The sequence below is a fragment of the Perna viridis genome, chromosome 6, assembly GCF_037379345.1.
Source record: "Perna viridis isolate PV_CMFRI_1.1 ecotype Kerala chromosome 6, ASM3737934v1, whole genome shotgun sequence".
Taxonomy (NCBI): domain Eukaryota; kingdom Metazoa; phylum Mollusca; class Bivalvia; order Mytilida; family Mytilidae; genus Perna; species Perna viridis.
This window is the reverse complement of record NC_142450.1, coordinates 43,738,995-43,762,074: the sequence shown is the minus strand read 5'-3', so window position 1 is coordinate 43,762,074 and position 23,080 is coordinate 43,738,995. Positions and strand designations below refer to the sequence as shown.

The following is a 23,080-nucleotide window of genomic DNA, read 5'->3' as shown; positions in this document are numbered from 1 at the left end:
GGACAAGAACATAAGTAGGTCATGTCAAATACATGTAGTAAAGGAGTGATTATTGTATGATTTATTATGTAAACTTTTTAGGTCATGACACATTTCATCATTCATGGTTCAAATTTTGAAAAAAAAACTCAATATCAATTCTTCCATACTGTAAAATGCTCTTTTTGCCAAACACATAATTTCTTTTATTTAATTTTAGTATTGTCAAATTCTTCTTTTAAAAAGAATATAGAATATTTTTACAAGTTAAAATTCAGTTAAAATAAAAATAAATGGTACCAACTTAAGCACAGTGAAATGATTAACATCACAAAAAAGAGGCTCCCAGGAGTCTCACCTGAATCGCTCACCTGGTTGAATTTTGCCTTTCAAGGGCAATAAATTAAACAAGAAGTTGTTCAAAAAAAATTTTGACTCAAGAAAACTTTGATAGGACTTATCATAAGGATCATTTCAGTAAATGAAAGTCTAAATCTATAATAGTTTTCAAGACATTGGCTGAAAACTGTACAAAAAAATCTCTCATTTTCCCGTCAAGGGCAATAACTCTTATAAGAAGGCATCTGACAAATTTTATGCCTGAAGACTTTTGTAGTCCTAAAAATAAGGATCATTTTTGCAATAGAAAGAATTTGGCTAAACCTAACAGTTATGGAGATATAAGCGAAAAACTAGTCGGACCTTTATGTTCTATTTTTAGTAACAGTGGCCAAGTTTTTCGATGGATCAAAGAACCCCACTTCAATTCTATGCAGGATACCCCAAGAAACACTGAGTTTCGTTTCCATTGGTCAAGTACTGTCAGAGGAGAAGATTTTTGAAAGAAACAACATTAAAAATAGCAGAAAACATTTAAAAAGGGCAATAACTCCAACATGGCTTAATAGATTAAAATGAAAATTAAACGCAGATAGATCTCATCATGCTGAACACTTTTATCCATTGTCAGAATTTGGCTAAACCTAACTGTTTTGGAGATATATGCGAAAAACTACTGTCTGACCCCTATGTTCTATTTTTAGTAACGGCAGCCATGTTTTTTGACAGATCAATAATCCCCATATCAGTTCTATGCAGAATACCCCAAGGAACATTCATACCATGTTTGGTTCCAATTGGTCAAGTAGTGTCAGAGGAAAAGATTTTTGAAAAATTGTTACCGATGACGACGGACGCCAAGTGATGGGAATAGCTCAAATGGCCTTTGGCCAGGTGAGCTAAAAAAGAGAAGCGAGAAGAATGAAATGAAAGATGAAAGCATAAAAGTTAATGTAAAAAAAACAAAGACTGAATAAAAAAATGAAAATTATACTAAAAATGTAGCTACCAATGAAAGAATTTTTTTTTCAACAAATGAAAATTTAACACCAGAAATGAAAGAGTAGAAGAGGGTATAGAGTAAAATCCAAAATCTTGTGTTTCACTACAAGTTAATTAATCATTAACTATTATGCCTTAGTACCAACAATCAATTTATGTACTGACTGAACAAAACTACAAATGATCCTATGATTAAAATGGTAAGGTTCAGATTTGAAATAATCAACAGAAGAACAATGGATATGGGTAATGGACATAGTCACCTTCTGCTTGATCACACTATAAGTCTCCTTCTGCGTGCTTAGCTCTGCCTCAAGGTCATCTATCTTGGCAGATTTTCCCTCCATTTCAGAGTTTAATGATGACAATTCAAGTTCTAATTCCTTACATTTCTCCTTCCATACTTCTGAATCCTTCTCCCTCTCCACTGTCCTCTCCAGAATACCTGTCAATTCTGTAATTCTCTCTTCTTTCTCCACCATGACTTCCTGTGTTTGTCTGAAGTCAATGGTCAACTGATTAAAGTCTGTTTGGAGGACTCTAAGCTTGTCTTCTTCACACCTGATCTGTGTCTCTATCACCTGTTTTTCTTCATTTATTTTGGAAATCATAACAGTCAATCGCAATACTTCCTCCTTTGAATTTGTCAGGGAAATATTCAGTTCTTTGATCTTATCTGCCAGTGATCTATTTTCTTCTACAACCATCTTATCATCTTTGGACTGCCTGGCTATTTCTTCTTCAGACAATTTGAGCTGGGCCTCCAAACAATCTTTTTCATGTGTTACGGTAGACAAGTTTTCAGACAACAGGTTGTTATACACTACAGCAGCTTTAACATCAGCTTGTAGCTTCTTGATTAAGTCTTCCTTTTGACTTGAGTTTTGTTTCATGGTTTCAGCATCATTCAGTAATACATCAACAATCTGCTGCAGTTTACTCATCTCCTCATTTAGTCCACTGAAACTTAATAATTCAGAAGACAAACTCTCATTTTCTTGCCGCATTTGGACTTGTGTTTCCTTCAATCTGGTCATTTCATTGAATAATCTTTCTTGTGCTTGCTTCTCATCTTGGTGCTTCAGTATGAGTTCTGACATAGTGGTTTCTTTCTCAGAAAGCAGTTCTTTAAGTTTTGCGATCTGAGACAGAGAATTCCTCTTTTCCTCTGTTAATGAGGAAACCAATGATTGAGAATTTTCCACTGACATCTTAAGTAACCGAATTTCACTGGAACTCTGTTCCTTTTCAGTCTCCAGTGTGGAAAGTTCATCAGTCAAAGCATTATTTGATTTCTTTATTTCTACAAGCTCACTTTGTAATTCATCTCTTTCATTTTCTACATGTTTCAATTGTTTTGCTTTCTGATCAACCAGATCTTCTTTGGCCAACACCATCTCTCTGACACTACCTAACTCATTCTTCAGAGTATCGATGATGATTTCTTGATCAAAGACCCTAGTAGTCAGCATATCTTTCTCACAGAGCAAAGATTCTATCTCACATTTCAATTCATGAATTTTATTTTGCGACATAGTTTCATTTTCATTTTTTTCTCCAATGTCTTGTTCCAATTTAGTGATTGCTTCTAACTGCAGTTGTTTCACTGCAATCAGCTCTGCAAACTGATTTTCTTGCTCAACTAGTTTCCCTTCTGAAGCTTCATTCCTCTCAACTAAGGCATTCAACATGTCAGATTTGTGTTTTAATTCATCCTCAACTTTAGTCATATTTTGATTCATTTGATCAAGTGTTTCTTGTAAGTTATTTACACTCAGTTGTAGATGTTGGTTTCTCTCCCTGACATTGGATGAATCCTGCTCTATCATTTTATTTCTTTGTTGAAGACTAGAAATTCTGTCCTCTTTGCTTTCTGATGATTGTTTGGCTATATGGAGTTCCTCTGACAGAATTTGCTGGGCTTCAACCAAGGTAGATAACTCCATCATTATGTTTTCATTTCCTGCAGTGACTTTACTGATATTTTCAGTTTTATCTAATAGCTCGTACTGCATCTGTTCAAGTCTTGCACTCAGATCTTTTTTTTCTTTCATTTGTTCATTGGCATATACAGAACTCTCTTCTAATTTGGTTTTTAATTCTGTATTTTCAGATTCAACTGCCTTTCTGTCTTTTATTACAGCTTTAAGATTCTCAGTACACATTTTTATTTCTTCTATCAAATCATTCTTTTCTTTGCCAAGTGATCCTGTAGTATTCTGTAACTCCCTATTGCTGAGACTTAGCCTTTTAATTATGTCATCTTTTGTTGTCAATTGATCATGGTATTGGATAAGTTCAGCAGATAAAGTGTCCACAGTTGCTTTCATTTCAGTCAGCTTATCATCTATCTGCATTAATCTTGAATTTTTATTTTCAACATCATCTTCAAGTTTACAGACTTCTAGTTTCATATTTTCATTTTCCTCAGTCAAGCTGCATACAGTTTCCTCTTTGAAACTGCATTTATCTTGAAGATTTTTGTATTTGACCATGAACTCATTTCTTTCTCTAGCTACAGATTGATGTTTCTCCATAGAATTATTCAGTTCACTGTTCATTTTCTGTAACTTCAATTCTAACTCATTGTTTTTATTAGAAAGCTTATTTAGCTCCTGAGACATACTTTTGATTTGTTCATTTTGATTAGCTATCTTATTCATCAACATTTTCAACTCTCCTGTGGAAGCATCTAACTGAATACACTTAGATGTGAGCTCTTCTTTCAAAGAGACAATTTCAGCCACTAGTCTTTCTTTATCATTTCTTAATAAAGAACTCGCCTCTTTCTGGATATCAATATCCTGTTTCAAATATGTAACCTGCTTGGTGAAGTTGTCCCTTTCTACTATAAAGGCATTTATCTCTTCATTCTTACTTGCTATTTCACACTTCAAGGAAGATAAAGTAGACATAAGTCCAGTACCTTCTTGTCGAAGTGTCTCTACCTCAACAGCTTTTTTAGAAACAAAGATCTCCTTCTCTTCAATGAGAACAGCTAAATCATCATACTTTCTTTTTAACTCCTTCTCCAAACTAATGACTTTATCATTAAGTTGGTTCTTTTGCTCCTTCAATATATCATTGCTGTTCTTTTGACTTGAAACCTCATCCAGTAGTTGTTCTTTGTCTTTCTCTAACATGTCTAAACTTTGTTTTTTACATTTTAAATCTGTTTGTATTTTTGAAAATAATTCCTGTAAAGCACATTTTTCACCTTTCAGGACATTACATTCATCTGATTTCAATGTAAGCTCATTTTTCAATACAGCAATTGTAGATAAATGTCCCTCATTTTCATTTCTCAGGATCACCTCTGATTCATGTTTACAAGATATTTCCTCTTTTAACAAAGTCAAAGTAGACAACAATTCATTCTTTTGAAAACCAAGAGTTGTGTTCTCTTCCTTTAAAGCCAATATTGTAGATTCAAGACTATATTTGTCCTTGTTCAATGCTGATATCTCGTCATGTTTTCCTGAGAGTTCTTCTTTCAAAGAAGAAACAGTAGCTAAAAGACCATCTTTCTCTTGAGTAAGTATTGTGCTTTCATCTTTAACTGATAGAACATCAGCTTCCAGGACAGTTTTTTCTTCTTTTAATGTCTTAATCTCATCAAGTTTTCTGGCTAGTTCATCTTTCAACGAAGACAGTGTTGCTAGTAGGCCATCTTTTTCATCATTAAGTGTAATTGACTCTTCAGATTTCTTTAACAATTCATCCTTCAAACTTGACATTGCAGACTGAAGTCCATTTCTTTCCTGTGTTAGAGTGTCTATAGTGTCAGTTTGTTGAGTAATCTCTTCTTTCATTAAAGTGACAGCATTATCTACAACTTTTTTCTCCACTTGCAGAGTCACTAATTCTTTACATTTGTTGGAGAGTAAATCCTCTTTCTCAGAGGCAGTTATTGAAATGTCTTCTTTTTCTTGTGCTATGATATCCATGGCAATTGATTTGTTTTCAATTTCAGCATTGAGTGTTGACAACAATCCAGATTTTTCCTCTGTTAATCTACTAATCTCTTCTTTCAATGAATTTACAGTTGCAATAAGACCATCTTTCTCATTATTGACAGTGTCTATGATTTCCATGTTTTCTTTATTTTGAGATTGCAATGCAGTCACTCTGGATGCAAGTGTGTCTCTCTCTCGTGTCAGTGTATTAGCCATTTCTGTTTTGTTGGATGTTTCATCTTCAAGACAAGCAGATAATTTGTCACCCTCTTGTATCAGTCTGGATATTTCATCCTTTTGTGAAGATACAGTTGCAAGTAAGCCATCCTTCTCCTCAATGAGTGTAGTTTCAGATTCAGTTTTGCTGATCAATTCATCTCTCAGTGATGATACAGTAGACACTAGTCCATCTTTCTCCTGTGAAAGTGTAGCTATTTCTTCTTTCAAAGTTGACATTGTAGATTCAAGACTATATTTGTCCTTGTTCAATGCTGATATCTCGTCATGTTTTCCTGAGAGTTCTTCTTTCAAAGAAGAAACAGTAGCTAAAAGACCATCTTTCTCTTGAGTAAGTATTGTGCTTTCATCTTTAACTGATAGAACATCAGCTTCCAGGACAGTTTTTTCTTCTTTTAATGTCTTAATCTCATCAAGTTTTCTGGCTAGTTCATCTTTCAACGAAGACAGTGTTGCTAGTAGGCCATCTTTTTCATCATTAAGTGTAATTGACTCTTCAGATTTCTTTAACAATTCATCCTTCAAACTTGACATTGCAGACTGAAGTCCATTTCTTTCCTGTGTTAGAGTGTCTATAGTGTCAGTTTGTCGAGTAATCTCTTCTTTCATTAAAGTGACAGCATTATCTACAACTTTTTTCTCCACTTGCAGAGTCACTAATTCTTTACATTTGTTGGAGAGTAAATCCTCTTTCTCAGAGGCAGTTATTGAAATGTCTTCTTTTTCTTGTGCTATGATATCCATGGCAATTGATTTGTTTTCAATTTCAGCATTGAGTGTTGACAACAATCCAGATTTTTCCTCTGTTAATCTACTAATCTCTTCTTTCAATGAATTTACAGTTGCAATAAGACCATCTTTCTCATTATTGACAGTGTCTATGATTTCCATGTTTTCTTTATTTTGAGATTGCAATGCAGTCACTCTGGATGCAAGTGTGTCTCTCTCTCGTGTCAGTGTATTAGCCATTTCTGTTTTGTTGGATGTTTCATCTTCAAGACAAGCAGATAATTTGTCACCCTCTTGTATCAGTCTGGATATTTCATCCTTTTGTGAAGATACAGTTGCAAGTAAGCCATCCTTCTCCTCAATGAGTGTAGTTTCAGATTCAGTTTTGCTGATCAATTCATCTCTCAGTGATGATACAGTAGACACTAGTCCATCTTTCTCCTGTGAAAGTGTAGCTATTTCTTCTTTCAAAGTTGACATTGTAGATTCAAGACTATATTTGTCCTTGTTCAATGCTGATATCTCGTCATGTTTTCCTGAGAGTTCTTCTTTCAAAGAAGAAACAGTAGCTAAAAGACCATCTTTCTCTTGAGTAAGTATTGTGCTTTCATCTTTAACTGATAGAACATCAGCTTCCAGGACAGTTTTTTCTTCTTTTAATGTCTTAATCTCATCAAGTTTTCTGGCTAGTTCATCTTTCAACGAAGACAGTGTTGCTAGTAGGCCATCTTTTTCATCATTAAGTGTAATTGACTCTTCAGATTTCTTTAACAATTCATCCTTCAAACTTGACATTGCAGACTGAAGTCCATTTCTTTCCTGTGTTAGAGTGTCTATAGTGTCAGTTTGTTGAGTAATCTCTTCTTTCATTAAAGTGACAGCATTATCTACAACTTTTTTCTCCACTTGCAGAGTCACTAATTCTTTACATTTGTTGGAGAGTAAATCCTCTTTCTCAGAGGAAGTTATTGAAATGTCTTCTTTTTCTTGTGCTATGATATCCATGGCAATTGATTTGTTTTCAATTTCAGCATTGAGTGTTGACAACAATCCAGATTTTTCCTCTGTTAATCTACTAATCTCTTCTTTCAATGAATTTACAGTTGCAATAAGACCATCTTTCTCATTATTGACAGTGTCTATGATTTCCATGTTTTCTTTATTTTGAGATTGCAATGCAGTCACTCTGGATGCAAGTGTGTCTCTCTCTCGTGTCAGTGTATTAGCCATTTCTGTTTTGTTGGATGTTTCATCTTCAAGACAAGCAGATAATTTGTCACCCTCTTGTATCAGTCTGGATATTTCATCCTTTTGTGAAGATACAGTTGCAAGTAAGCCATCCTTCTCCTCAATGAGTGTAGTTTCAGATTCAGTTTTGCTGATCAATTCATCTCTCAGTGATGATACAGTAGACACTAGTCCATCTTTCTCCTGTGAAAGTGTAGCTATTTCTTCTTTCAAAGTTGACATTGTAGATTCAAGACTATATTTGTCCTTGTTCAATGCTGATATCTCGTCATGTTTTCCTGAGAGTTCTTCTTTCAAAGAAGAAACAGTAGCTAAAAGACCATCTTTCTCTTGAGTAAGTATTGTGCTTTCATCTTTAACTGATAGAACATCAGCTTCCAGGACAGTTTTTTCTTCTTTTAATGTCTTAATCTCATCAAGTTTTCTGGCTAGTTCATCTTTCAACGAAGACAGTGTTGCTAGTAGGCCATCTTTTTCATCATTAAGTGTAATTGACTCTTCAGATTTCTTTAACAATTCATCCTTCAAACTTGACATTGCAGACTGAAGTCCATCTCTTTCCTGTGTTAGAGTGTCTATAGTGTCAGTTTGTTGAGTAATCTCTTCTTTCATTAAAGTGACAGCATTATCTACAACTTTTTTCTCCACTTGCAGAGTCACTAATTCTTTACATTTGTTGGAGAGTAAATCCTCTTTCTCAGAGGCAGTTATTGAAATGTCTTCTTTTTCTTGTGCTATGATATCCATGGCAATTGATTTGTTTTCAATTTCAGCATTGAGTGTTGACAACAATCCAGATTTTTCCTCTGTTAATCTACTAATCTCTTCTTTCAATGAATTTACAGTTGCAATAAGACCATCTTTCTCATTATTGACAGTGTCTATGATTTCCATGTTTTCTTTATTTTGAGATTGCAATGCAGTCACTCTGGATGCAAGTGTGTCTCTCTCTCGTGTCAGTGTATTAGCCATTTCTGTTTTGTTGGATGTTTCATCTTCAAGACAAGCAGATAATTTGTCACCCTCTTGTATCAGTCTGGATATTTCATCCTTTTGTGAAGATACAGTTGCAAGTAAGCCATCCTTCTCCTCAATGAGTGTAGTTTCAGATTCAGTTTTGCTGATCAATTCATCTCTCAGTGATGATACAGTAGACACTAGTCCATCTTTCTCCTGTGAAAGTGTAGCTATTTCTTCTTTCAAAGTTGACATTGTAGATTCAAGACTATATTTGTCCTTGTTCAATGCTGATATCTCGTCATGTTTTCCTGAGAGTTCTTCTTTCAAAGAAGAAACAGTAGCTAAAAGACCATCTTTCTCTTGAGTAAGTATTGTGCTTTCATCTTTAACTGATAGAACATCAGCTTCCAGGACAGTTTTTTCTTCTTTTAATGTCTTAATCTCATCAAGTTTTCTGGCTAGTTCATCTTTCAACGAAGACAGTGTTGCTAGTAGGCCATCTTTTTCATCATTAAGTGTAATTGACTCTTCAGATTTCTTTAACAATTCATCCTTCAAACTTGACATTGCAGACTGAAGTCCATTTCTTTCCTGTGTTAGAGTGTCTATAGTGTCAGTTTGTCGAGTAATCTCTTCTTTCATTAAAGTGACAGCATTATCTACAACTTTTTTCTCCACTTGCAGAGTCACTAATTCTTTACATTTGTTGGAGAGTAAATCCTCTTTCTCAGAGGCAGTTATTGAAATGTCTTCTTTTTCTTGTGCTATGATATCCATGGCAATTGATTTGTTTTCAATTTCAGCATTGAGTGTTGACAACAATCCAGATTTTTCCTCTGTTAATCTACTAATCTCTTCTTTCAATGAATTTACAGTTGCAATAAGACCATCTTTCTCATTATTGACAGTGTCTATGATTTCCATGTTTTCTTTATTTTGAGATTGCAATGCAGTCACTCTGGATGCAAGTGTGTCTCTCTCTCGTGTCAGTGTATTAGCCATTTCTGTTTTGTTGGATGTTTCATCTTCAAGACAAGCAGATAATTTGTCACCCTCTTGTATCAGTCTGGATATTTCATCCTTTTGTGAAGATACAGTTGCAAGTAAGCCATCCTTCTCCTCAATGAGTGTAGTTTCAGATTCAGTTTTGCTGATCAATTCATCTCTCAGTGATGATACAGTAGACACTAGTCCATCTTTCTCCTGTGAAAGTGTAGCTATTTCTTCTTTCAAAGTTGACATTGTAGATTCAAGACTATATTTGTCCTTGTTCAATGCTGATATCTCGTCATGTTTTCCTGAGAGTTCTTCTTTCAAAGAAGAAACAGTAGCTAAAAGACCATCTTTCTCTTGAGTAAGTATTGTGCTTTCATCTTTAACTGATAGAACATCAGCTTCCAGGACAGTTTTTTCTTCTTTTAATGTCTTAATCTCATCAAGTTTTCTGGCTAGTTCATCTTTCAACGAAGACAGTGTTGCTAGTAGGCCATCTTTTTCATCATTAAGTGTAATTGACTCTTCAGATTTCTTTAACAATTCATCCTTCAAACTTGACATTGCAGACTGAAGTCCATCTCTTTCCTGTGTTAGAGTGTCTATAGTGTCAGTTTGTTGAGTAATCTCTTCTTTCATTAAAGTGACAGCATTATCTACAACTTTTTTCTCGACTTGCAGAGTCACTAATTCTTTACATTTGTTGGAGAGTAAATCCTCTTTCTCAGAGGCAGTTATTGAAATGTCTTCTTTTTCTTGTGCTATGATATCCATGGCAATTGATTTGTTTTCAATTTCAGCATTGAGTGTTGACAACAATCCAGATTTTTCCTCTGTTAATCTACTAATCTCTTCTTTCAATGAATTTACAGTTGCAATAAGACCATCTTTCTCATTATTGACAGTGTCTATGATTTCCATGTTTTCTTTATTTTGAGATTGCAATGCAGTCACTCTGGATGCAAGTGTGTCTCTCTCTCGTGTCAGTGTATTAGCCATTTCTGTTTTGTTGGATGTTTCATCTTCAAGACAAGCAGATAATTTGTCACCCTCTTGTATCAGTCTGGATATTTCATCCTTTTGTGAAGATACAGTTGCAAGTAAGCCATCCTTCTCCTCAATGAGTGTAGTTTCAGATTCAGTTTTGCTGATCAATTCATCTCTCAGTGATGATACAGTAGACACTAGTCCATCTTTCTCCTGTGAAAGTGTAGCTATTTCTTCTTTCAAAGTTGACATTGTAGATTCAAGACTATATTTGTCCTTGTTCAATGCTGATATCTCGTCATGTTTTCCTGAGAGTTCTTCTTTCAAAGAAGAAACAGTAGCTAAAAGACCATCTTTCTCTTGAGTAAGTATTGTGCTTTCATCTTTAACTGATAGAACATCAGCTTCCAGGACAGTTTTTTCTTCTTTTAATGTCTTAATCTCATCAAGTTTTCTGGCTAGTTCATCTTTCAACGAAGACAGTGTTGCTAGTAGGCCATCTTTTTCATCATTAAGTGTAATTGACTCTTCAGATTTCTTTAACAATTCATCCTTCAAACTTGACATTGCAGACTGAAGTCCATCTCTTTCCTGTGTTAGAGTGTCTATAGTGTCAGTTTGTTGAGTAATCTCTTCTTTCATTAAAGTGACAGCATTATCTACAACTTTTTTCTCCACTTGCAGAGTCACTAATTCTTTACATTTGTTGGAGAGTAAATCCTCTTTCTCAGAGGCAGTTATTGAAATGTCTTCTTTTTCTTGTGCTATGATATCCATGGCAATTGATTTGTTTTCAATTTCAGCATTGAGTGTTGACAACAATCCAGATTTTTCCTCTGTTAATCTACTAATCTCTTCTTTCAATGAATTTACAGTTGCAATAAGACCATCTTTCTCATTATTGACAGTGTCTATGATTTCCATGTTTTCTTTATTTTGAGATTGCAATGCAGTCACTCTGGATGCAAGTGTGTCTCTCTCTCGTGTCAGTGTATTAGCCATTTCTGTTTTGTTGGATGTTTCATCTTCAAGACAAGCAGATAATTTGTCACCCTCTTGTATCAGTCTGGATATTTCATCCTTTTGTGAAGATACAGTTGCAAGTAAGCCATCCTTCTCCTCAATGAGTGTAGTTTCAGATTCAGTTTTGCTGATCAATTCATCTCTCAGTGATGATACAGTAGACACTAGTCCATCTTTCTCCTGTGAAAGTGTAGCTATTTCTTCTTTCAAAGTTGACATTGTAGATTCAAGACTATATTTGTCCTTGTTCAATGCTGATATCTCGTCATGTTTTCCTGAGAGTTCTTCTTTCAAAGAAGAAACAGTAGCTAAAAGACCATCTTTCTCTTGAGTAAGTATTGTGCTTTCATCTTTAACTGATAGAACATCAGCTTCCAGGACAGTTTTTTCTTCTTTTAATGTCTTAATCTCATCAAGTTTTCTGGCTAGTTCATCTTTCAACGAAGACAGTGTTGCTAGTAGGCCATCTTTTTCATCATTAAGTGTAATTGACTCTTCAGATTTCTTTAACAATTCATCCTTCAAACTTGACATTGCAGACTGAAGTCCATTTCTTTCCTGTGTTAGAGTGTCTATAGTGTCAGTTTGTCGAGTAATCTCTTCTTTCATTAAAGTGACAGCATTATCTACAACTTTTTTCTCCACTTGCAGAGTCACTAATTCTTTACATTTGTTGGAGAGTAAATCCTCTTTCTCAGAGGCAGTTATTGAAATGTCTTCTTTTTCTTGTGCTATGATATCCATGGCAATTGATTTGTTTTCAATTTCAGCATTGAGTGTTGACAACAATCCAGATTTTTCCTCTGTTAATCTACTAATCTCTTCTTTCAATGAATTTACAGTTGCAATAAGACCATCTTTCTCATTATTGACAGTGTCTATGATTTCCATGTTTTCTTTATTTTGAGATTGCAATGCAGTCACTCTGGATGCAAGTGTGTCTCTCTCTCGTGTCAGTGTATTAGCCATTTCTGTTTTGTTGGATGTTTCATCTTCAAGACAAGCAGATAATTTGTCACCCTCTTGTATCAGTCTGGATATTTCATCCTTTTGTGAAGATACAGTTGCAAGTAAGCCATCCTTCTCCTCAATGAGTGTAGTTTCAGATTCAGTTTTGCTGATCAATTCATCTCTCAGTGATGATACAGTAGACACTAGTCCATCTTTCTCCTGTGAAAGTGTAGCTATTTCTTCTTTCAAAGTTGACATTGTAGATTCAAGACTATATTTGTCCTTGTTCAATGCTGATATCTCGTCATGTTTTCCTGAGAGTTCTTCTTTCAAAGAAGAAACAGTAGCTAAAAGACCATCTTTCTCTTGAGTAAGTATTGTGCTTTCATCTTTAACTGATAGAACATCAGCTTCCAGGACAGTTTTTTCTTCTTTTAATGTCTTAATCTCATCAAGTTTTCTGGCTAGTTCATCTTTCAACGAAGACAGTGTTGCTAGTAGGCCATCTTTTTCATCATTAAGTGTAATTGACTCTTCAGATTTCTTTAACAATTCATCCTTCAAACTTGACATTGCAGACTGAAGTCCATCTCTTTCCTGTGTTAGAGTGTCTATAGTGTCAGTTTGTTGAGTAATCTCTTCTTTCATTAAAGTGACAGCATTATCTACAACTTTTTTCTCCACTTGCAGAGTCACTAATTCTTTACATTTGTTGGAGAGTAAATCCTCTTTCTCAGAGGCAGTTATTGAAATGTCTTCTTTTTCTTGTGCTATGATATCCATGGCAATTGATTTGTTTTCAATTTCAGCATTGAGTGTTGACAACAATCCAGATTTTTCCTCTGTTAATCTACTAATCTCTTCTTTCAATGAATTAACAGTTGCAATAAGACCATCTTTCTCATTATTGACAGTGTCTATGATTTCCATGTTTTCTTTATTTTGAGATTGCAATGCAGTCACTCTGGATGCAAGTGTGTCTCTCTCTTGTGTCAGTGTATTAGCCATTTCTGCCTTGTTGGATGTTTCATCTTTAAGACAAGCAGATAATTTGTCAACCTCTTGTATCAATCTGGATATTTCATCCTTTTGTGAAGATACAGTTGCAAGTAAGCCATCCTTTTCCCGAAGGAGTGTAGTTTCAGATTTGGCTTTGCTGATCAATTCATCATTCAACTCTGCTACTTTTTGTGATACCCGGGATATTTCACCTCTTTCTGAAATCACTTCTGATGCAAGTTTGTCCCTTCCATGACTGATGTTTGAGATTTCCTTCCTAAGAGAAGTCATAGTTGCCATCATGCCATCCTTTTCTTGGTTGAGGGTATCTACTTCATCAGACTTTATGGCTATGATCTCATTAAGGTCTGAAACAGTTGATTCCAGCTTTTTATTTTCGTCAGTAAGTGTAGATATATCTCCAGCAAGCTTGTTTATTTCTTCTTTCAATGACATCATTGTGGCAGCAAGAGCCTCTGAATCCTTAGATTGGTTGAGAATGTCTTCTTTTAATGATATTACTAATGCTTTCATATCATCTCCTTCTTTGGTTGTTCTATCTAAATCTTCAGCCTTACTTGTCAATTCATCTTTAAGAGATGAAACTGTTGAGAGCAGACCATCTCTCTCATGTGTCAATGTAATTACTGTATCCTCTGTTTTTGAAAGTGTTGATATGAGCGAGTCTTTCTCTCTTGACAATGTAAATGCTTCTTCTGTTTTCTTAGACAACTCCTCCTTGACTGAAGTCAATGTTGAAGCCAGCCCATTTTTCTCTTGAACAAGAACTTCTCCAGTTTCTGTTTTGTTTTTTAAATCATTTTGAATAGATGAAACATTTTTAATTAAGTCCTCATTTTCTTTTTTAATACCAGCTAACACATCAGAGTAGGAAGTCAGATTATCCTTTAATGAAGTAACAGTTGAAATCAAACCTTCCTTTTCTTTTTTTATTGTCATCATTTCATCTGTCATGTTACCATTTTTGACAAGCAAGTCATTTCTTTCATCTGTCATTTTATTTATATCATCCAACCTTACAGCTAACTCATCTTTAAGAGAACTTACTGTTGATATAAGGCCTTCTCTCTCTTGTTTTATAGTTTCTATCATATCTTCTTTGCTTTCAATATTAACCAATAGACCATCTCTTTCTTCAGTCAAGTTAGACATATCCTCTGATTTTGTGGCTAGCTCCTCCTTTAACAGAGATACTATTGACACAAGTCCATCTTTTTCTTGGGTTACTACAATTAAATTTTCTGTTGCGTTAGCTATTGAGGTGTTTAGATCATCTCCTTCTTGATTTAAAGTTGCTACTTCTTCTAATTTCTTTGAAAGTTCTTCTTTTACCGATTTTAATGTTGATGATAGACCATCTCTTTCTTGAGTTAAAATTTCTACTGCCTCCGTTTTTTCACTTAAATTTTGCCTCAGATTACTATTTTCTGCTGATAAGCTGGATGCATTTTCTGACTTGCAGGCTAATTTATCTTTCAATAATGCCACGGTTGATACTAGACCATCTCTCTCCTGACTCAGGCTACTAACTTCCACTTTGGTACTAAGTAATAAATTTTGGAGACTATCTCTCTCCTGCTTCAATGAAGATATTTCTTCCAACCTTAATGTAATTTCCTCTTTCAGTGATGAAACAGTTGATGCTAACTCATCTTGTTCTTGGTTGAGGGTGACTACTGATTCTGTCTTACCTTTGATGTCAACTATCAAGTCATCTCTTTCCTTTGATAAGATGGATATTTCTTCTGTTTTGTTGGCAAGTTCATCTTTCAATATTGACAAAGTTCTGACTAAACCATCTTTTTCTTGGGTCATCATGTTTAGTTCTTCTTTAATATTTGATACTGATGAAGCCAGTTCATCTTTTTCCTCCTTCAAAGTCCCAATGACATCTGATTTCTTTTTCAGTTCATCTTCCAATTCATTTAATGTTAGAGTTAGTCCATCTCTTTCGTGTTTCAATGAAAGGTTCTCTTCTCTCTCTTTAGCCAATTCAACTTTTACAGTGTCTGCATCTATTTCACTTGTCTTGATGATTTCCTCATGCATTTTTACAAAGCATTCATGCTTATGAACCATTTGTTCAAACTCATGCTTCAAATTATCAATTTCACTATTCAATGTCTCTATTTTAGACTGATACTCTCGCTCAAGCTGTGAGGAAGTAGTTTTATGATCAGTCAATTTGGTCTCTAAGTTTTGGACCTTGTTCATGCATTGCTTGTTTCTACTGTTGACCATAGCAGAAAGTGACTTATACTCATCATCATGCATCATGCAATGATTAACAGAATCAGACAGGGAGTGCGACAAAACATCAATCTGTTTACTTCTATCATCACATAAATGATTAAGTTCACTGACCTGGTTCTGTAAACTGTTCCTTTCTGCCTCCATTTGCTCCAATTTTGATGACAAAGTCTGTTGTTCACTAGCCATCTTTTGGTTAATTTCTTGCATCTCATGTTCTTTTCCCTTCAATTCATCCTTTAATTCCCTGACATACTTCTCAAGAATTGATACCTTTTCAGTAAATTTTGTTTCTAATGACTGTTGTTGTGCTTTTAAGGTAGAGTCATTTTCATCTTTTGCTTTTTGAGTTTGTTCTATCTCAGCCTCCTTTATGTGTATGTCATTTCGTAAAGATTCAACTGTTTCTCCAAGAACTGCAACTTTTGACTTGTAGTCATTTTCCAAAGATTCAAATTGTGATAAAAATTGTTTTCTCTGTTCTTCAAACTGATGTCTTAACTCTTCTATAGTGTTTATAGAAGATTGGCCTTCACTTTGGAGATTACCAAGCAGTTTCTCTGATGCTTTCTCTTTGGATTTTAGTTCATTAATTTCTGCTTCTTTCACATTCAATTGATTTGTGATCTCGTCTTTTTCACTTTGTAATTCTTGGCATTTTGCTTTGGTTTCATTTACAGTGGTAGATAATTCATTTTTCTTCTTTTCTAACAAACCAATCTGATTACTTTGATCTGTTGTTAACTCATCAAGTTTTGCTTTTTCATTCTGGACATGTTCACTCTCAGTTCTTAAATTTTCTAATTTTTCATTGAGTTCAGTAAACTCTTTTGATTTATCAGAGTAACACTTTTGCAAGTTCTCATTTTGACCTTCAAGTTTACCGCACATTGATGCAAGATCACTGCACTGCTTGTTAAGGTCTTCACATTTTTTGTTTTCATGAGTGAGTTTATCTTTCATTTCACTGATGATAATGTCCTGTTCCTTCATTTTACTAACTTGAATCTCAGTTGTCTTCAATAGTTCAGAATGTTTTGCTGAAAAATCATCAATTTCTGTTTGTTTATTTTTCAGTTCATGATCATAACTTAAAACTGTTTGCTTATTATTTTTCTCAGTAGTGTCTAATTTCACTTTAAATGATTCAAGTTCATCATTTAATTCCTCAAGTCTTAGGCTTAGTGAAGATTTTTCTGTCTTCATTAGATTAAGATCTGAATAAAGACCTTCTATAATTGAGTCCTTTTCCTTAACAACACTTTCTGACTGAGAATTTGCCCTTTGGATGTCAGATTTTAAGTTATCTAATTCCTGTTCAGAATGTTCTTTCAACTCCTCTAGTTCCTTGTGTTTACTCTGCAAATCAGTTTCAGTTCTATCAAGTTTTTGCATGATCTCTTTAAGTCGGTCATCCTTGTCATTAATAACTTTTTGAAGGGAAATAACTCTATCTTCTGCATTTGATGACAAGGAGTCAATTGTTGCATCTTTTTCACTGCAAAGTTTATTGATCTGCTGAACCTGATTTTCAAGTTGAGCTTTATCACTTAGTAAATCAGTAACTTTTGTTTTCAGTTCACTTATGTCAGTTTTGTTCTGTTCTCTCTCTACAGTAAGTTTATCAAAGTTAGTTGATAACTCATTCAATTTTTCGTTCATTGTTCTGAGTTCAATCTGAACTTCATCCCTTTCAGTGTGAATCTGACTGCACTTCTTCTGAAGTTCCTCAATATTGTCTTTTAATTGGCCACATTCACTGTCTAATAGAATGTTCTCAGACTTTATACTCTCTATTTCTTTACTCAACTCCTCACATTTGATTTGAAGTTCATTTTTATCATGTTTTACTTGGTCATTATTGTCAAGTGATTCTTTCAACTTTTCATTCAATGATTCAATCTCTTTTTCCTTCCTAGAACTGTTTCCCTTTTCTTTTGTTATTTCATCGTTTAGTTGTTGGAGTTCAGTTTCAATGCCCTGTATTTTATCATCCTTTACCTTAGATTCAGCCATAAGTTCATTTTTGATTTTTTCAAGATCATATGCACTGGATTCCAACTGTTTTATCTTCTCCTGAAAGACAATTTTCTCATTTTCTAACTCTTTTATTGCTTCTTCAAACTTTACAACATTTTCTCCTTTCTGACTAGACTCCTTCATAATGTGATCAACATTTTCCATTGCAGATGTTAGTTTTGTATTCAATGTACCTATTTCATTTTGTAATTCATTTTTATCAGATAAAATTTTTTCACATTCTTGTGCCTTTTCATTCAGTTCTTGATTTTTCTCTTTAAGTACTAAATCATGTTCTTTAATCTTTTGTTCTAACTCGGTCACATGATTTTGTATTTCTTTTACAGCAGTCACATGATCTTTCTCCAGCTGTAGAATAAATTTCTCTTTTTCTACCTGAAACACAAATGATTCCTAATAAAAGGGGTTAGTAAGGCTACATGTGCAATATATACATTTTGAAAACTATAGCCTACATCAGGCAAATAGTACTGAAACCAAGACAGCTAAAATTGAGTCTTACCAAGCATACATGTGTACACAATTATAAAATGTATATACAGGTAATTAACACTCAAATATGCCACATCAAATGTTATATACATGTGTTTACTTGTGAGCATACATCAATACATGGTTATAGAATTTCAAAACCAAACAAAGCAGTTTGCAAAAATTCTGAAATATTCACGGAGACTGACATCCTGAATTGGTGAGACTATTAGCACACTAGCACTCAAATAAAGCAATATGAAACAACTGCTAAATGAAGTTTGAATATTATGTTTAATGTACATGTAATTTTGTATAATTAAGACATTTCTAATAATAAAAGTACAACTGTTAAACGCTAACTTAAAGAAGAACAAAAAAAAACATTAATTACAAAGCTTTAAATATTTCTCAAATACATGTACAGTACTGTGTTTCATTTACATTATAGATTAATATATATTATAAGCATCTTGAGAAAAAAAGATCTCTGGAAAATTCACACATAAGTAAGAGTTCAATTTCTAATAGTTTGGTTTGTACAAAAATGAATTATTTATGCTTCATCATATTGACTTTACAATAAATAACAAATTTAACATGCAATGGAAATAAATGATGATAAATGAGACACATGCATGTATACTGAATGATGAATACATATAAATTTATATAGTATTAGTGTTTGACTGACCTTAACTTATCATTTTCAAAAATCAGGTACATGTATCGAAGCACATTTCTTTCTCAAAGGATAGCATTTCTTGAAATATGCTCAAAATTAAACAGTCAAAAAACATTTTGTAACATATGTAAACTTAAAAAAAAAGTGTATAATGACTGAAAAAGAATGACATAACATTTACTTCTTTAGATTTCATCTGTTAGAGAGAAAGAGATAATAAATGTGATATTCAGTATTCAAGCTGAACAGCTTGCATAGAGTTAACTGAAATTTAACTTAAAAACAATAAAATCTTAGGTTTAAATTTTAAAACAAAATGTATGTGTACATGTATACACTGTATTTTTAAACTCCCAGATGACCATTATAGCTCATTAATTAAGATTGTGGTACATTCATTTGTAATTGTCTTACCAATGAAAATGGTTTCATAGAAATTATGTACTATACCTTTTGAATAACAAGAAATGATAAAACAGAAGTTACTGGAAAAAAGACAATCACATTCAAGCAAAAACAATCATAACAAAAAAGGTAAAGCAAGGCATGTTCATCCCACAAGAAACCAGCAAGGATAGACAACTAAACATTTAAAGCACATAAAAATGTGATCGCAAGAAAATTTGTGCAATAGGGAACAGATTTAAGATCTAACCCTAAGTTACTGACCTTTTCTTTTTCAAGGTCATCAACTGCAGACTCCCTCTGTTGTTTGATATCCTCCATCTGACTTATTAGTTCAGACAACTGACTTTTATAACTGTCAATTTCATTGGACATTTCTACAGTTTTTATCTTGAAAGACTCCAAGTCTTGTTGTAAACAGTTAACCTGGTCTTTCAATTCTTTAGAAGAACTACGTTCAGTCAAAAGTTCATTTTGTAAATCATCATTATCTTTCTGAAGTTGTTTCATTTTTTCATTTGCTGTATCAAGATCATTCTTTAATGTCTGTGATTCTCCTGATGGGGCCATTCCCTACAATAAATATGTGACAAATGAGAAAGTATTATCACATTGTGCTTAACTCTAAATGCTTACACAGGTAAACACCAATCAGTGAATTTTAGAAAAGGCAAAATTCAGTTCATCTAAAATAAAAATCACATACATGTAACTGCATAAGTGTAAAGGAATTTAGAGGTTAAGGTGACAGGTCACCTCAATTAATATATTCAGACTTAAAAGAATGTCAAAAAATCCAACAGATGTTCAATGGTAATAGGGACTGAGTGACCTATATATGTATATGATCTGAATCATGAATGGCTCAAAATTGTTCTGTCCTAAGTGACATAATTCCGAAATGACATATGCAGTTAAGTTGTGATTGTTTGAACTTTTAACGCAGATGTACAGTGTGTGTTATAGGAAGACTTGCATATTTCTGGTGACTGAGACATCAGCAATTTAACAAATCAGCATATGATTATAAACTTTAAGCACAAGTAGCACAATCCCTCATAGGCAAAACCTAAAATCATATTAGAGTAGAAAAAATTGGTCTATAGAAGGGCAGGTTTCTACATAAAAAGTTAAATGTATATTTAAATCACCAAGAACTGGCAAGAAGCCAACTTAGGTTTTGGTTGAGAGTGGCATCACTATGTTTTAAATTGGATTAAATAATTAGTTTTTCAGCATTTTAGAATATCAATTACCTTCTTTAGTTTTTCAACTTCTTTCTCCAAGGCTTTTATTTTAGAGGTCATCTGTGCTTTCATTTTTAACATTTTAGGATCAGATTTCCCCCCACTAGATCCTCCCTCTTCTTTCTTATGACCAATTTCAACCTCCAGTTCTTTTATTTTGTCCTTAAAATTTGCATTTTCTTTTTCTATCTCACTTAGCAATTTGTCTTTTTCTGTTAATTGGTTTTCCATTTTATTAATTTTCTCTTTTAGTTCAGCAGACACAATTTGACTAGTGCTGTCCTGTTGTTGTGAAACAGGTACAGCACCACCTGGTGATAACGTCTGCTGAAATCTTCCCTGAAGTTTGTTATACTGTTCCATCGCTTGTGAATACAAAGTCTGATATTGTGTCAACTGACTTTGAATTGTATGTGCTTGAAGATCTTTCTCTGATAATTCGTGGTCATGTTTTTCCATCAATTCTCTGATTTTTTCATTCATTTTATTTTTCTCTTCTTTCCACTGCAATTCCATATCTGTTAGATTTGCTTGAGTCAACATTAACTGTTCAGAAGTTAATTGTAACTTTTCTTTGAAGTTTTTCTGAACATCAACACTTTCATTTATTTGTTTTTCTTTTTCACTATTTTCTTTTTGTAAAACTTCAATCATTTGAATTTTCCCCTCTAATACCTCATTTGTGTCCTTCACTTTTTGTTCTAACATTTTCAAAACCTGATCCTCTAAGTTTACGTCCTCTTTAGACATTATTCTTTGAATATCATTTTCATGTCTAGAAATAATTTCTTTTAAATCATTATCCCTCATTGAAATTTCATCATTTTTAACCTGTATAAGTTTACGTAAATTTTGAATTTCGTCTTCTCTTTCACCCAAAGATTCTTCAAAGTATCGTTGAGATTCCTGAAGTCTGAGATTGAATTTATCAGTTTCTTGTTTGAGGTGATGATTTGCTTTTTCTATTTCTTCTTTTAAGGTAGCTTGTAATTCTTCGCCATTTTCTACTTTGGCGGACAGTTTGGCGATAAGTGAATTCTGGTCATTGACTGTTTGATCTTTGTCTTTAATTGATGTCTGAAGAATCTACAAAAATAATAAAATTACCAGTAAGTGGTATATCATCGGTCAATCAAAAAAATATCCTCAACTTTGATGTTCACCTGGTATAAATTATGTCAGGGGCAGATTCAATACATTTTTATACCTGATAATACTATGGTACTTTATTTGTTTTATTCTTATCATTATTTTTCTTTCTTTTATTTTATGGTACATTTTAGTGTTAATGTTGAACCAATGTAATATTCCAGTCTTATTTATTAGGGGGTAAAGTTAAAACATAGGTATGTGGTTCATAACAGTACATGTCACTACATAAAAACACTACTAAAAAGGCAAGTAGGTCACTAATATGTGTGGTCCTCGAAATCATGCCCAACCAGTATGTTGTTTCCTTTGTTTTCCCGATATCAATAGTGTATTTTACCTACCTCAACAACTCTGTCTCTACCCTCTCTTTGTTTAGCCTATACCAATGGTGTATTTCACCAACCTCCACAACACTGTCTCTACCTTCCCTTTCTTTGCCCATACAAATGGTGTATTTTACCAACCTCCACAACACTGTCTCTACCTTCCCTTTCTTTGCCCATACAAATGGTGTATTTTACCAACCTCCACAACACTGTCTCTACCCTCTCTGTGTTTTTGCCTATACCTTTAGTGTATTTTACCTACCTCCACAACTGTCTTTACCCTCTCTTTGTTTTGCCTATACCTTTAGTGTATTTTACCTACCTCAACAACTCTGTCTATACCTTCCCTTTGTTTTACCCATACCAATGATGTATTTTACCAACCTCTACAACAGTGTTGTCTCTACGCTCTGTTTGTTTTGCCTTTACCTTTAGTGTATTTTACCTACCTCCACAACTCTGTCTCTACCTCTAATTACTTCATTTTTCTCTGATATATATTCCTGTAGATCAATAAGTTTTCTCTCCATCTCTAAAAGTTTGTTGTTCATCTCCAACAAATTTTTATCTTTATAAACAATCTGTGCATACATAGCTTCCATATTTCCCTGGAATTATTGAGGGTATAATATTTCAAAAACTGTTATGAATAGCAAGCATATTAAATATTCACTGAATTCAGTTATAGTTATATTGAAAACAATTCTAATAATAGTGATTCACTTTTGTCTGTACCAAGACTTGAAGATGCTTAAGTATTGTATACATGAATAAACCCTTAAATAGCATGAAATTATGTAGACATGATAACGGATACTACTGCGAAAGTACTTCAATACGTGGATACCAATTTTCATGGATTAGGGAAGAAACACAAGTTCATGAATGATTGATTTTGTGGTTTTGAGGTTTTCAGTATACACATCAATGGGATCTCCTTTTCACTGGTAACCAAATTTTGTGGTTTGGCCTACCCATGAAAAGCACTAAAATTGGTACTCCATGAACAATAGTACTTTCACAGTATTAGGTCAACCAATAAGATAGCATAGGGTCTGGAAACTAAATACCACAATTTAC

General features: G+C 33.7%; 1 protein-coding gene across 1 annotated transcript in view; it reads right to left on the bottom strand.

Moving 5' to 3' along the window:
* LOC148615156 (uncharacterized) overlaps positions 1 to 23,080 on the bottom strand; it is a 53,886-nt gene that overhangs the window by 25,610 nt on the left and 5,196 nt on the right. Inside the window, exons 5-9 of the mRNA XM_088589807.1 lie at positions 22,450 to 22,608; positions 20,532 to 21,608; positions 19,540 to 19,848; positions 10,289 to 18,089; positions 1,584 to 10,072 (exon numbers count right to left, since the gene is read on the bottom strand). Of these exons, the coding sequence (XP_088445933.1) occupies positions 1,584 to 10,072; positions 10,289 to 18,089; positions 19,540 to 19,848; positions 20,532 to 21,608; positions 22,450 to 22,608 (17,835 nt within the window). The remainder of the gene's footprint in view (positions 1 to 1,583; positions 10,073 to 10,288; positions 18,090 to 19,539; positions 19,849 to 20,531; positions 21,609 to 22,449; positions 22,609 to 23,080) is intronic.